The sequence below is a fragment of the Miniopterus natalensis genome, chromosome 4 (assembly GCF_054644295.1).
Source record: "Miniopterus natalensis isolate mMinNat1 chromosome 4, mMinNat1.hap1, whole genome shotgun sequence".
In the NCBI taxonomy this organism is placed as follows: Eukaryota; Metazoa; Chordata; class Mammalia; order Chiroptera; family Miniopteridae; genus Miniopterus; species Miniopterus natalensis.
Window position 1 is genome coordinate 19,602,344 of NC_142084.1, and position 16,572 is coordinate 19,618,915.

At 42.1% G+C, this 16,572-nt stretch overlaps 1 protein-coding gene across 1 annotated transcript in view; it reads left to right on the forward strand.

Moving 5' to 3' along the window:
- Window positions 1-403: 403 nt before the first annotated feature.
- The window catches only part of TRPC7 (transient receptor potential cation channel subfamily C member 7), a 111,880-nt gene continuing 95,711 nt past the window's right edge, over window positions 404-16,572 (forward strand). The window contains exon 1 of the mRNA XM_016197578.2: window positions 404-1,174. Within this exon, the coding sequence (XP_016053064.2) occupies window positions 422-1,174 (753 nt within the window). The 5' untranslated portion in view covers window positions 404-421. The remainder of the gene's footprint in view (window positions 1,175-16,572) is intronic.

Here is a 16,572-nt window from a genome sequence, read left to right on the forward strand (position 1 = left end):
GAGAAATTAAGTGACATGCTCAGCTTTGCACAAATAGAAATAAAACCAACAACCCATTGCCTGTGTCAGCCACATCAGTACCACACCCAGCACCTCCATCTCCTATGACACTCCACCTAAGCCCGCATTTCAGCTTTACCACCACTGCTCCCCACAAGCCGTGTAGATGCTGCGTAACTAATTCAATACTTCTACTTGAATAAGAATAATTCAGATTGCCCAGTTCACCTCAATCTCAGTGATAAGACAGTTACTTCTAGTACGACTTCATAATTTCTCCTAAGATTCCAATCATGACATTCTTCTTTATCTCAACAATTTTTGTTTGCTCTGCCCCTGGGGAACCCACAGGCCCACGGGAGAGTAACCAAGCATCTTTGCCTTGTTGCCCAGCAGGTTGGGGAGCAGCACCTTCAAAAATATGCAGCGCCGGCACACGACACTGAGGGAGAAAGGCCGCCGCCAGGCCATCCGAGGTCCTGCCTACATGTTCAACGAGAAGGGCACCAGCCTGACACCTGAGGAGGAGCGCTTCCTGGACTCGGCTGAGTATGGCAACATCCCAGTGGTCAGGAAAATGCTGGAGGAGTCCAAGACCCTCAACTTCAACTGTGTGGACTACATGGGGCAGAACGCACTGCAGCTGGCTGTAGGCAATGAACACCTGGAGGTCACAGAGCTGCTGCTCAAGAAGGAGAACCTGGCGCGGGTGGGGGACGCGCTGCTGCTGGCCATCAGCAAGGGCTACGTGCGCATCGTGGAGGCCATCCTCAACCATCCGGCCTTCGCACAGGGCCAGCGCCTTACACTCAGCCCACTAGAACAGGAGCTCCGAGATGATGACTTCTATGCCTATGACGAGGACGGCACACGCTTCTCCCACGACATCACGCCCATCATCCTGGCAGCCCACTGCCAGGAGTACGAGATTGTGCACATCCTCCTACTCAAGGGTGCCCGCATTGAGCGGCCCCACGATTACTTCTGCAAGTGCAATGAGTGCACCGAGAAGCAGCGGAAGGACTCCTTCAGCCACTCGCGCTCCCGCATGAATGCCTACAAGGGACTGGCAAGTGCTGCCTACTTGTCCCTGTCCAGCGAAGACCCCGTCCTCACCGCACTGGAGCTAAGCAATGAGTTAGCCAGGCTAGCCAACATTGAGACTGAATTCAAGGTAATTCACCACTCACCACCCTGCAGGCAGCTTGAGCAGTGGGCTGTTCCAGGTGTGTCCAGTAGCCAAAGAGGTTGTCTTCCAGTCTAACACAGGTGAAGGCGTCGAGGTTTTGTCTTTTGGGCTCACAGAGAGGAAGGGCACTTCCTTAATCTGACAGATGAAGGCTTGAAAAAAAAAAGCAGCCTATTAGGTGAAATATTTGAAATCAGTTAAGTGTGAAGAGACGACTTGCACACAAACCCATGCTGTAGAAGACAAGCAGCAGGCAGGCAGGATCATACTGTGGTTCTGGTGTAAATGCTTCAGGTCTGCCCCCAGGGAACTTAGGAGTGCCTAGAAGTCCTGCGGTGGTTTCCTAGCTCAGGTCTTGAACTTGCTGTCTCACCTGCATGGTTTTGATTGTCTTGTCCACATCTCTATCTCATCCTGGAGTGTGCTGATCCTAGATTCAGTCTCGTATCTAATGCTAGAAAGACTTGGCAGCAGCCCTTTTCAATTTAGCAAGCTATTGCTTTGTCCTGTCAAAGGGCAGAAGAGAAGGTACACAAAAATGAAAATAAAATTGTCTGTAGAGTTGGGCTTGTCACCCCAGTAGAAGGGAATGGGGCAAAGTCCTGTAATTCAGTCACCCTGGTAACACCTGGACCTACAGGCTAGCCCACGGGTTGATGACCCACCTCCAAAGTCCACTATTCAATAGTGGGCCTATGATTTTTCTGTCAAATGACATTCTCCCTGAAAGAGAAGACTGGCACCTAATTCTCTTGACAGTGTTTAATAATAATTAAAAGCAAACATTTAGTGAGCAGTTACTGTGTATCAAAGACTAATCATTGGTATAGATGCCATTATTACCCTCATTTTAATCCTTACTTGAGGATATGATTTTTTTATTATTATTATTATTGATTTTAGAGAAAGAGCAAGGGGAGGAGAGGGAGAGAAAGAAATATTGATGTGAGAGAGAAACATCAATCAGTTGTCTAGTGTATGCACCCCAACTGGGAATCAAACCCACAACCTAGGTATGTGACCTGACTGGGGAACGAACCCACACCCCTTTTGGTGTATGTGACAATGCTCCAACCAACTGAGCCACAGGGCCTATTATCCTCAATTTGTATGAGGGCTCAGAGGTAAAGCTATATATAGCCAGTAAGTAGCAAAGCCATTATTCTAATCTTCATGCTAGGACATCAGAGCCAGCTCTTAGCCATTATAGGAACTTGCAAGTCAGAGCCCTTTCCATGCATTGGGCTTCTCAGGGTTTTATTTGTCTTTATCTGAATGATAAAGGAACTCTCCACTACAGAAGGTATGGCTAGAAAAGTATAAACTATAACTGGGCTCATAATTTCCCACCCTGCCATTCAATTGGAGTCTATGATGCCATGGAGCATATTTTAAAAGGTGTCAACTGTAAGGCTGGCATAGAGCTGGGAAAAGATGTCACCTGCAGGAGAAAAGTTCACTGTCCCTAAACAAGATGTCCTTCTGCACAGGACACAATTAGGTGGCTGAGGATGGAGACCAATTCACAGCAAGGGAAGGCCCATGGACACCACTGCTCAGGGATATCTCAAAGAAGGAAAAAAACTGGGCTGGGCCTTGCTGAGCAGGAGGAACTTATCAGTGAGAAAAGAAGTGGGCAGTTGGAGAAGGCAAGTGAAGGTGAGGTCCAGAATGGCCCACCTCAGGCAAGGGACTGATGAGAAGCTGCATGTGACTAGATTTACTATAGAGGCACACAGGGAATGCTGAGGAGATGAGTTGGAGGCAGACATCAGAGAGCCCTGTGTGTCAGGTGAGCACTTTGGGTGTTATCCTGCAGGAAATGGAGAGCCACTGAAAGTTTGTGATTAGGGTACTAAAATGATGAAAGCTAGAGTTTGGGGAATTTACTTGACTGGTAAGACGAATTAGAGGGTTCAGAGCCTGAGGCACTGTGATTAAAGAAAGGGACAATTTAGCTGTGCGTGCATGAGGCCATGGAAGCCTCTCTGTAGGAATGGGACCACCCACAGCCAGAAACAGAAGAACCAGGCCCACAGGGTGCTTCAGGGTACCAAAAACTGTGAACAGATGAAGAATACTATAATTAACTAATTTCATTCCATCTGTCCCCCATCTTAGACCCATGTACTGAACTGAAGGCTCTTCTCTACATCATGCCTTGTTCATGGCCTCAGCTAGAAAAATTGGTGGATGTAGATGTAGAGATTACCCAAGTAAGTTCACAAGAAATGTAGCTATTGCCTCTCCTTTCCTTGTTTCTATACAATAAACTCCACCTACCAGCAATAAGGCCAATGATGTACCAAGGAAACCTGGTGGAATTCTGCTGTACCCTAGGCTTCAGAATGAATCTGCATATAGGTCATGTAGAAAAAAGATGACTAAGCCAATTAATTTAGATATTTCTGGCCAAGAAAAAAACAATTCAAGGAAAAAATGTTTTTTGAATCAGATTATCTGGATAATGGCACAATTCTCTTCTTATCTGAAATCTGGGAGCATGCCAGCCTTACTAAATAAAATTATGCTAGACTAACATTTGCAATTACATCTGAGCTATTTGTTTCCTTTTACTAAAACCCAAAGTCTGGCATATTTTAGTACATATAATATCTAAAATTGAAGTTTACTAAAAGTATTTACTATGACATTTTGATTTAAAAAGTGAATTATGAAAATTATGGACAGTTAAGAACCTACTAACATGATGACAAATACTCTCTACAGTGCAATGATTTAAACACATGAGATTTCACATAACTACACATTTACTGACTATTAACATCCTCCTTTGTTTGAAATAGTATTTCAGATTGTTGACAAAGATGCATTATAAATCAATGTAAGTGTCCTGTCAGACCTGTATCCACTGATTCAGCTATCCTTGCATGTACATTCCTGACATCATAAATCTTCCCAGAGAAGACAGCAGCTTAGCCAAAGGGAACTCGAGTTGTAATAAAGGAATATAAGAGCAAGTGCATGTGTTCTACAACGCCCTCTTTCGGAGTCTGTTCTGCCTTAAGGGGACTACACATTACTGCTTATAGCCATGCATTACAGGGATGGCCCAACACCACCAACTGTATGAAAGCTATCAAGTTCTTGACAGAGATGTCATGTCATCCTCCAGAACGTTTAAAACACGCATTCTGGGATTGGCTCTCCTAACATTGTGCATGAAAACCTGGATTCAGTTGCCCAGGCTACTGTTTTGCAAGTCATTTTAACTAACCACCAGAACAAAGTCTAGTCATTAGCAAGAAGTACAGCTAATGTCAAGGTCTCCAGTAAATTGTGGCTGCAGTCAGATGCCTGCTAGAAAACCATTATTTTTAGTGTGGAAATGATACAGCTGTTTAAGGATTTTCTTATGTCTCTCTGTTCTTCTTGGGTCTAGAAGAACATTAAAGCTCAACATGGCCACTGGGCCTTCCTAGTATTTTGAATGGTGCCCAGTAATCTAGTAAGTGTTCCATAACACTTAGTGAAGGAAATGCTAAAAGGATAATCATTTCAACTGATGAAGCAAGTTATTACTATAGCTATGGTTTAAACTCTTCCTGCATGTATAGGTTTAATAGAGGTATTTGACAGACTTGGTGAAATGGGAAAGCTCTAAAGATTACAAGGTGGTTGAAGGGATAAAACTAACCCACATTAAATAACTAAAGACCAATCATTAGCTGCACTGTGTGGTGCCAATGATCACTAAACTCCTGGAGAGCAGAGTGTGTCTTTTTGGTCTTGCCCACAGTGCCTACCATGTGGAGTCTGGGAGCACTGCCCACAATGACATTTTGTTTGATTGGTTTATCTATGCAGTATGAGACAGAGAAGGGGAAGCCCAGTATGGGATGGACTATTTAGAGGCATTTCACTGCTGGAATGGTCTCTCTCTGTGTAGAAGCACCTACAGTAACATGGTAAAAAATAGGACTTTGTCCATCTCAGTTGAGTTACAGCTTCTGCCACCAAGAACATAATAAGGTCTCTACATTTCTCTTGAATGAGTCTTCTTGGTTTTCATTACTGATGATCTGATAAAATTGCTCAGGGTTCCCTTTACTTTGCTGGTGTCTTCCCCAATTCCTAGGCATTCTGCCTCATGAGTGTTGTTTATCAGTGGAGCTACTGTTTTGAAAAGATTACAGGTATTAACCCTTTGCAGTCGTATTAAATTTGGACATGGGTGTTGTACTGGTCGGAATTAATTTCCATTGAAAGAGCAGTGATACATAACATGCAATGTCGGGGCAATGTTTTGGTTCGTGACAAGGTTGCTTAGACACTTAAGAGCTTTCAGAGAAATTATGAACTGATACATGAATGAATAGAGTTAAGATTTGTACGGTTCCTTGCTGTGGTGGCTGAGAGCAGACATACGATCGCAAAGAGTTAAATCTTTCTTCCAATTCAGAGTTATGCCAAGAGCAAAGCCTAGCAGGGGTGAGAGGGGAAGAGAAGGAAAGGACAAGAGAACTGTAGAGTGAGGTTCAGGGCTTTGGAAGGAAGGAGAAGCAGGATGGGGATTGGAGGGATCCCTTTTGCTCTCTCATCTTTTGCTTCAATTAAAAAGTACCCCTTGTTCCCAAGCCAGGGAACTGTGGAAACCCAACAAACACTTCACCTCAGTTATTTAAGATTTGGTCATTCTGAATAACAAAACTGCAACTGAGAAAGCATTTCCTGTTGACAAAACATCAGCATGGAGGCTGCTTACTGTGCTTCAGTCGCATGCAATTTACCCTTACAGAGCACAGAGAAGAGTAGGTGGCAGAAAGCTAGAGCTGTAGCTTCATCTTGCTCAAAGTGTTGACGAAATTTCTGTTTGTCAATGAGTTGCTAACCACATGCATTATGAAAAATAATAATAAATTATGTATTAATGTTTCTGTTGCCATTTTAAGACCCATAAAAAACTCAGTGAGCCTAAAATACCACAAATTAAAAATGCAAATAGTAATAAATCAGACCAATTTGCCACCTGCTATGATCTCTAGTGAGGTCCCATTGTTGAAGGTAAAGATATTGAGATGACAGTTTGTAATCTGCTTGCAAACTTTATCAAAATGGAAAATGAAAGAGGAGGGGAGAAGGAGGAGGTGTGACTGTATTGTGGTAGGGACAGCTCAGAGCACATCTGAACTCTGGCCTTCTGGAGCCAGGAGCCAGGAAGCCTGAGGAAAGGCCCTCCCTGGGCCTGAGGCAGAGCCAAAGGCAGAATGAGCCTCCAGTGGAATCTGTGTTTGCACCTGTTTTTCACGCTTTGAATATTTTTAGGTTTTTTTAAATTTTATAGATCAACACCCTGGGAAAATACATTTCCTTGAAGTTTGAAATCTTGGCTGGTAATATAAACAAATGCCTGCTTAACATGCACGAAATGACTTGAAAACTGTTTCCTTTTCCATTGGGAAAATATTTTTTAAGCTGTGAAGGCTGCAGGTCTAAAAATCAAGTTGTTTTTTAAGAGACTCTGGCAGAAAACTCCTCAAAGCACTCATATGTCACTCCCCAAACCCTCAGGGATCTGACTGGGTCACCCAAGCTCTCTGCTTAAGTACCTGATAATGCAGAATGGAAGCCAAAAAGAGAAAGATGACAGATGTCAGGTGATTAGCTATGACTGGATGGCCCCCCACTAAGCATGCACAAATAAAGTGTAGTCAGAGCACCCATGCCAGTCAACAGGTCCACAATGGGGCCAGATCATCAGCTTTCATAGCTGACAGTAAGATCCAGAGACTGGCTTATCTCAAGAGAAGAAACAGAGATGACCTCTGCCCATCTTAATTTTGTCTTTTTCTATTTTTCTACCTAAGTGTCTGGAGGAGCACTTTCACTAGAGCCTTCATTAATAAATCATAACAGGAAAAGGAGCTAATTAATGTGTCCTTTAATGACAATTTTTCACTGGGTCACAACTAATGCCTAAAGTTAAATGATTTTCCTCTTCTGGGGTTTATGCCAAGAGTATCAGCCAGGGTACGCTGGGTGACAGGTATTTAGGTGGCATAAAGGAGGCCACTTTGCTAGGTAAGGACAAGGACAGCGGACAGGCTCTGATGAGCATCCAGGGCAGCCATGTTTCATTTCCTCAAGACTTTGGAGTAGAGAGCAAAATGGCTCTTGAATCCGAATGACCTGAGTTCCAGTCCCAGAGCCATCCCTTGGCAACCATGCAATCTCAGGCATCCAGTGGAAGTTAAGTTTTCTTATCTGAAAAGGGGGAAAGGGTAGGTATTAGAAATGTAAGATACCTGAAATTGAATCCTTATTTTCCCCACCCAAACTTCTGGTCTTACCCTAATCTCTGTAAATGACACACAATTCAGCCAGTTGTTAAGAGCTGTCTATGTCTCATCCCATTTAACCACAAGAAAGTCCTGACACATACTATGTACTCAGTACCTAATATGAGCTCCATAAATAAATGAGTTGGTGAGTGAACTAATGAATAATGACCTCCCAGGGTGTTGGTAAGGATTAAATGAGATGAAGAATATAAAACTCTTTGCAGAGAACCTGACCCCCCAACACACACACATGGCTCAGTGGGGATTCCTTTTTGTTCCCCAAAGCCCACTGGATTTTCAGTGCCACAACTTTTCCTCTCAACACAACTTAAATGTCAGCTTTTCTTCTATTCAAAGGGTCTTCCTGATTTTGCTAAGCTTCCCTCCGTCCCCAGCAAGAGATATTTCCAGAGCAAGATATAATATGGGCTGTACATGTAAGCTCCATTGTTAAAAACAGGGCAAGGGAATATTTTCAATTGGAAAAGTGCAGGCCAGTGAAACTGAGTAAGCCTGGAGTGCTGCTAAAATATTGTGGAAACCAGCAGCATGGGCAGGAAGACACAGGAGTGGAGGAGGAGGAAGAAGGAAATGGGCAGCCACAACTCCGGGACACACAGAGGCCACTTTGTTAAAAATATCTCCAAAGATTCATCACTGCACACACACAAAACTGAGAAAAATAATTTCCTATACAAGTGCAACTATCAGGTTGAACTATCAGAGATGGAGAAAATGGAGACCGTTCTTAGAGAATATTAGTCAATGAGTAGTAGCACAAATTAAATAAAATGGAAATGATGAAAATACAGGGCTTTTCTCTGGAAAAAGCTACAATGCCATATAAATTACTCGCAATAGGGTGGCATTAATCAAGGATGCTGCACACACCATCAACATGGAGACATGTTTTACTAGCAAATTCACTTTCAGATCAATGTGGAAAATATGTCAGGAGGGTGGAATATCAGAACTGGATAGGCGCTCATATTACAGAGCAACCTGATAATTCAGCTACCTGATAATTCAACATTCAGCATTATTAAACCTCTAGTATGAGTCAGGCTTTGGGTTGTGCACTGGGATTAATGATGAACAAAATAAAGTTCCTGCCCTCAGGACCTCCTATTCTACTGGAGAGGATCAGCCTTCTTCATACCACCTCACAAATGAACACAGCTTTACAAATCATGCTAAGCCTAAAAGGGCAATTTTAAGAGTTGAATCAGTGGGCAGCTGACTGTGTGTGTATCTACACATGCACACACATGCATGTGTTTAAAGAGCTCTCAGAGGAGACAGTGTTTAAAGAAAACCTGAGGGTATGGGAGAGAGAAACAGACGGTGTGGAATTGGAGATGGAACTAGGCATAGAAATTGCACACGAAATAGCCCAGTGCAGAGAAGGGAAAGAGAGGCCTATTAGAAAATTGTGAGTAGCTCCCTATTGCAGGCAGCAAAAGGGAGAGGTAGCAGGTGATAGAGGCACTGAAGAACACCTCAGCCATGAACTTAACATTGGCAGCTATAATAAGAAGCTGGACTTCATTTTAGGGTGAAGGTTTCAACAGGTGAGGGAAGACTCCTATCTGCAGTTTGGAAAGATCCACTCTACCTACTGTAGAAATGGATTAGAGGGGACAGACTGAAAGGAGTTGAGTGACCACTGTAGGAAGGGGTGGTCCACCCAGGAAGGGGGTGAGTGGCACATGAGTGCAGAAGAACCAGTTCATCTCAACCAGTGGGTGATTCAACACAATCAGAGTAGCAGCACAGTCTGACAAGGTTCCTGTGGAGAGGATAAATTCATTTCCCAGGTCTGGGCAAACTGTTCGTTGCAAAGCACTGCCAGCATGGAAGTACTGGAAAGTGGGCCTGGGAGTAATAGCCCCAGAATTTGAATTCCATTGGGTTTTGACGTTTCTGCTACATTTTCCAGATCCCAAGGACATCTTTCTCCCTCTTTTGGCTGCATGAACGAAGTAAAGTTTTCATTAAAATAGAGGAAAATGGTTCAATTTTACCTCTGATTTTTATTTAACTGGAGCTGGTTTTAGCATAAAGGCATGGAGTGGGTCTCTGCTTCTTCCCCCAAAGCTCTGGAATAGAAACTTACTCTTTCACAGTGCTGGAGGCCAGCCATCCAATATCAAGGTATTATGAGGGCCATGCTCTCTCTGAAGGCTCTAGGGAAGGACCCTTCCTTGCCTCTTCCTAGCTTCCGTGGTGATCCCTGACTTGTAGACACATCACTCCAATCTTTGCCTCTGTTGTCACACAGGGATCTTATTGTGTTCCTGTGGCCCTTATCCTCTTGTTATAAGGACATTCTTATAAAGACCAGTCATTTTGGATTAAGGGCCCACTCTACTCCAGAAGGGCTTCATCCTAACTAATTACACCTGCAATACACTATTTCCAAGTAAGGTCCCCTACTGAAGTTCCAGGAAAGTTGTGAATTTGGAGGGGACACTAAACAACCCAATATAATGGGATAGCACCATGCTGAGATGAACTGGGGAAGGATGAGACCAGGAACCCAGCTGATCCTCATAGCAGGGCAAGATAGAAGGCTAGAAGTCAATTATTCTGGGAAGCCAAAGTCAGTCCTAAAACTAGGAGTCAGTCTGGAAGAAAAGGAAGAGACTGCTGAATGGAGAAAGAGATATTGGAATTCTTGTGTGCTTGTGGTATTTGGGAAAGCAAGGTGGGTAAGAGATGGGAGATAGCTGACAGAAGGAATGGGAGAAACTTGGTACTAGGGAACTGCCCCTCTGAGGTATGAAAAAAATATTTTCAAGTTTTGGGTTTGGGGATAATGAAAATAAAACACACTGATTATAGAATCTTTAGAAAATATAGAAAAGTAGAGGGAACAGAAAGTTAAGCATTAATCCCATCATCTAAGAACAATTCATTAGTCTGTTTCCTCCTAGTGCTCCCCCTAACCCCAGGTGCAAAACTTATAATTAATACAACTCAGTTGATGGAACATTATCATGTTTTCATTTCCCTTCATACTTTATCTTCACTACTGTTCTCCCAAACCCCAAAAATATACACACACACACATATATATGTGTGTATAGTGCGTTTATATGTATGTATGTATGTGTGTCTACAAGTATTATTCATTCAAGAAATACTTATTTTGCACCTACTATGTGAAAACTTCTAGAGACTGGGAACACTCAGAGACCATCAAAGCCCTGTAACCTCTGCCTCACAGAGCTTACATGCTAATGGAGACCAAAGAAAAAATATATTGTTGATTTGTGTATGTATGTTTATAAATTACATAAAAGGGATCATAAAACTGTGATCTTTCTTACTCTTTCATTCACCACCAAGCTTTTTATAGTCTCTCCAAATTGCTGTATATAAACCTAGTCCATTGCTTCTGGGGCCTGAATTCCATTATCTGTAACTGCAGCCTTTCACTTTCTCATTCCCATAGTGATAAGACACCCAGATTGCCTCTAATTTCTTGTTACACAAATAATGCTGCAAAGAACATCCTGCACCTGCTTACAATCCTCTTTTAGCATTCTTGTGCTATATTCCCGGTAAGGTCTGCCATTGGTTCATTTCACTCAGTACCACTGATGCCACCGACACCTGCCCTTGGGGCTTTGGTTTGCCATGTGCTGCCAGCTTTAGGTATTACCCTGCTTTTTAATGTTTGCCAGTGTCAGGAATGTAGTTAGTTTCATTTGCATTTCTCTAATTGCTAATGAAGCTGGGTGCTTCGTATATTGTTCAGCCATGTAGGTTTCTCTTTTCTGTGACTTGCCTCTTCCTATTATCCTTCATCCACTTTTTTTTTTTTTTTAATATATCTTTATTGATTTCAGAGTGAGGAAAGGAGAGGGAGAGACAGAGATAGAAGCATCAATGATGAGACAGTCACTGATCCAGCCCACAACCCAGGCATGTGCCCTGACCGGGAATCGAACCCGATCGCCTGGATCCTAGGTTGATGCTCAACCGCTGAGCCATGCCCGGCCGGGCCCTTCATCCACTTTTTAACAGGCTTTCTGTTTGGGCGTATTTTTACATTCTTTCATGAGTTCCTCAGATATCCTAAATACTAGTTCCTTCTCTACTTCAGGTACTGCAAACAACTTCTCCCAGTCTATCGCTGCTCTGTTGAATTTGTACATAGCATCCTTTGTTGAACAAAAACCCTTAATTCTGAAAGAGTTTACGCATTTAGTTTAACAAGAAATCCTTCCCCCACAAGGTCACAAAGATATTCTCCTATATTACAGCGATTTTTTTCTTCTATTGCCTTCATAAATCTACCATCTACTTTTCAAAAATTTTATTTTACTAAATTTGTTGAGGTGACATTGGTTATTAAGATTATGTAACTTCAGGTGTACAACGCCTCATCCATATACTCTTTTCCGTCCTCTCCACCCAAAGTCACGTCTCCTTGTCACCATACATCTGACACCCTTTCCTTCTTCAACCTCGCCTCGCCCCACATCCCATTAATGAGTTTTTTTGTTCTGTTTGCTGCTTTCTGTTTTATATCCCACATATGAGTGAAATCATATGGTTCTTGTCCTTTTCTGTCTTTTTAAGTCCATAGTCCAATTGGAATTTACTTTTCTATACAGGGTAAGTTTGTGTCAGATTTCTGCTTTTTCCATAAGTTAGTTTTCCAGCACAGTTATTAGAAAATCTAACTTTTCCGCACTAACCTGTGATGCCACCTCTATCACACACCAATTCCCAAATACACAGGTTTCTGTTTCTGGACTTTCTATTTCACCCCAGTGTCCCAGTGATTATTCCTCTACAGTTTTACTCCCAAGACTCTGTTTTATGGCCTATTACCAGGTACAAAAGTCCAATGATTTTTTTCTGTGCATAGATTTGTTTGTTCTGTGCAATGGTGACAAGACTGTATAAAACAATTTGGAACCCTGGTTTTCTCATTAAATATTGTACTTTGGCATTTCCCCCAGGTGATGTCAACACTGTATAAGTAACAGTTCCTGGAAATTTTCAGTCCTGTGTTATGAGGAAAACTTTTACTCTACTGCCTTAGGTTGCAATGGTTTAACAGGAGAAAAGACAGAGTTTATTCATATGCGTATAGAAGCACCTAAAAGTAGCAGCCCCCTGAACAGTAAAGACAAGGGCTTATATATCAACTTAGTTGGGGGAAGGGAGGGGAGAAAAGTTTCTAAGGAAAAAGAGGAGCTTTAAAAAACACACAGGCTTTTAGGGGAACAAATGGAAGGCATGAGAGTTTGTGATGTTTGGTTCTCCTTTCTGGCTATAAAACCCACCTCTACTCCTCCTCACCCCCAACAGATTTATGGAGCCTGTATTTTTTGGGAGGCTCTGCTTAAAAGTTTAAAAAGAAGTAAAAGAAATTTAGTTGCTGTTTGTTCAGATGTTTTTAGCTTAATCTTTATGCCATTCTAATGGGTAAAGACTCCCTACACGTATAAATAAATCAATAAAACTAAATCTCTGACAATTCACCATTGAATCCCAAGCAATCCCTGTTGCCCAGTATACGTTGAGAGTGGGCCCCAGGAACTGAGGAAGGGTCATGTGAAGAACAGTATCTGAGCCCTTGGCCATGGAGACAAACAGGTCCGTGTAGAGAAGGGGAAAAAATTTTCCCTCCACCCTTCTGAGTTCATAGCTTTGGATTATTTTAGCGTTTGTTTTTAAGGATGTATAATGGTAAACAGTCATGGTTCTTTTCTTCCTCTATTAGACTGTAGCAGAAGAAAAAATCTTTTTCCCTCTACTCTCCTAGGTTCCCTGGCTAGAGCCCTATAAACCAGACAGGCAAAAGACAGATTAACAAGAAGAAAAATGACTAAACGTTTATTAACATGTGCATAGCACAGCAGATGGCAGAACTCAGAAAGGGGCAACTCAAAGGGTGCTGAAGACTTGGGCTTCTTAAAAGAAAAATAAAGTTTTAGAGAAGTGACAATACAAAGGATAAGGACTTTGAGCTTTTAGAGGCATCAAACTGTGGGAAGTTAAGTCTATGGGAAAACTAATGGTAGATGAGGACTAGTTTTAGCCAGTGCTGTCTCTGGACTAAGAGTCTAGAGTTGTTCTGTCCTTGGGGAGGGAAGGGAGGACACCCTTACAAATTTATGTCCTGCTTTTAGACAAAGAGGGGGAGAGTGAAGAGCTTTCCTTGCATCTACTTTTTCTTAACTGCCTTCAGTTCTGTATAATCCTTATACCAAAGAGGCATATTTGGGAGTGGCATATTCTGCTACCTTTCAAGCCCATGAATTATAAAAAGGCAGCAAATGCCACTGCAACTCCTGGATCCAAGACAGTTCCATTTAACACCACTCAAGAAAACTGAGAGAACTGAAATTGATTGCAAAGTGAAAAAAAATCTCCATCATTCAGAAATCTCACTTGTTATTGATGAACTAAGTGTTTCTCTCTTTCTTTTCCATTTCTAAAATATGTAATCAGTACCTGTGTTATACACGCAAACACAGTGTAAGGATAAGAAACTCTGCAATAAACACTGAATGTCCTAGCACAGGTTTCATTTTAAAATTTGCATTGCCTGAACAATAGGAGGCCATGAACTTGTCCATCAGCTCTCCACAAAACAGACCAGGTGGTATAGTACAATCTGCACTCTTTGTCAACCCCAGGAGGTCCGGAGGTGTTGGGAAGTACAGTCTTTTGTCACAATAGTGGCATTATGATGTAAGACCTAGGAAAACTAAGAAAACTAAAGTTGTACACCTAGTCCTAAAATTACAGTGACATAAGAATGATTGAGGCTAAAGTTTTCTAAATACAATCACTTCTCAAACATAAAGGGGCTTTCCAAATGCTTGGTAGCATAATTATCTTTCATATTATTATGATCACTCTGTCGCTCATATCTACAGTGTGAAATTAATAGTAATGACTTGTTATTCTGGGCTCCAGAGCAGGTTTGCTAATTACTGATGGTTAAATGCTTTGAAAATTAAGGGAGACACTGAAATGACCTCTCCTCCCTCCTTCTACCTTTCTCTCTCTCTCTTCTCTTTCTCTCTCTCTCTCTCACACACACACACAGATCCTAGAAATACAACACACTTCACTTTTACTAATAATTCAATTGCTCGGATGGAGTTGGGGGCAGAGGTCATGTTTTCATTCTTGGGAGCCTAGCATGCAGTTGCTGACCTATTGGGTGATGAAGACAAAGGCACTGCCAGTTTAGTTAATAGGTCTCTCTAGCTTCTCTTACATACTTTGAAAAAAGGGGCCCAAGAATCTTTCTGGTGACAATCTTCTCTGGTGATTATTAACTTTGCTTAAGGTTTATACTCCTAAGAATTCACCCAATACCTTCCCACAGCACACCAGAAACCTGATGTTTTATGTGCTTACAACTGATATTTTAACATTAGCATGGAGATGAGCTCCAGGAAATGTGCAGGAAAAGGAAAAAATGTTTTAATTCAGCTGAAAAAATTAGGAGCAACAGGATTTTTTTCCCTAAGTGGTATCTCTTCTTAGATTACCAATTTAGAAATCAGACTTCAAAGAAAGCTGGATCTTTTCTTCACCTAAAGGAAATAGTTGATGAGTGCTATCATGGTAATCAGATTTTAGAGATTACTTGAGGAAACCAATTAGCTTGGAGCCTTATGGTCACACTGTACCAGGGTATGGCATATGTCACAATGGACATGACATCATAAAGATCCTTTCAGGCAATGCTGGAATGGGGCCTTGACAGGTGAGGTTCCCAAAGCAGAAGAGAAGGCACTGAGTGAGGAAACCAGGCTCCACTATAAACTGCCATGTGACCCGGCCCAGTCACTCACTGCTCTGCAGCTCCTCTTCCTCCTTCATAAAGCCAGGTGCTTGGACCAGTAATCTCTTAATGAGTTCCTACTTCTCTAGCCCTTTCTGCTTCTCATTTCTATTAAGCATTTTGATAAACAACATCTAAGTTCAGGTTTACGAAAAGATTATTATTCCCATTTTACAGATGAGGAAGCAGACTGAGAGTGGTATCAGCAAAAGGTAGTCTTCCTTCTGTGTGCAGGACTTACCAGTGTAGACGACAACTTGGTAGTTGACTATTTAAATCAGCCCCTTAGGATACAGGCTTGGGTTGGAAGTAAAAACCTGGGAGTCATTAGCACATAGATAACAGTGGAAGCTGTTTATAAAATATGTATAAGTCCTACTTCCGAGTGTTATACAGTCATGCACTGGATAAATCAGTTAGGCAAAAACCTGGAACCTGATTTTCCTGATTAGATTTGAACTTATTTAAATGCAATCACTTACTCATCTTTTACTCATGTCTTCTGGGACTTTTAGACAGCTACTGCAGTTGTCTATGCACAATGTAATGAGCCTCTAACAGTCAGCTTTGGCTCTGAGACATCTCTGAGTTGCATATACTCCCCTTGCTGTTCCTAGATCAATGCCCTGGTACCTGCACGCCAGCACTTGCTTACTCCTCAGCCTCCTACAAATAAAATTCTTAAATCAGAGTATATGTATTAAGTCCTGTAATGTGGCATCTCCTAGGATGCAATATACAAATGAATAGAGTTGATTAGTTAAGTATGAAAATGTCAAAAATACAGAGAGCACTTTGACAGGGCTATTGGACCCTAAGAAGAAAATGCCACGGGGGTCCAGAGCATGGAACAGTGGCTTTCCCCAGAGACATAAGGAAAGTCATCCTGGAGTTATCTTCAAGCTGCTCTGAAGAAGGGGTAGGGTTTCTTAGAGGAAGCAAAGAGGAGCATCAGTCCAGGTTTGGAAACACAATGCACAGAGGCAATGAAGCAGAAAGAATGGAGCATGCTCCTTTGATCCAAGAAGTCATAAGTACTACTCCTTATCCACAATTTCACTTTCTGCAGTTACCCGCAGTCAACCACAGTCTGAAAATACTAAACGGAGAATTCCAGAAGTAAACAATTCTTAAGTTTTAAAGTGAGCACCATTCTGAAAAGCATAATGAAACTGTGAACTGTTCACTCTGTCCTGCCCAGGAGGTGAATCATCCCTTTGCCCAGCATCACACTGTATACTACCGGCACATTAGTC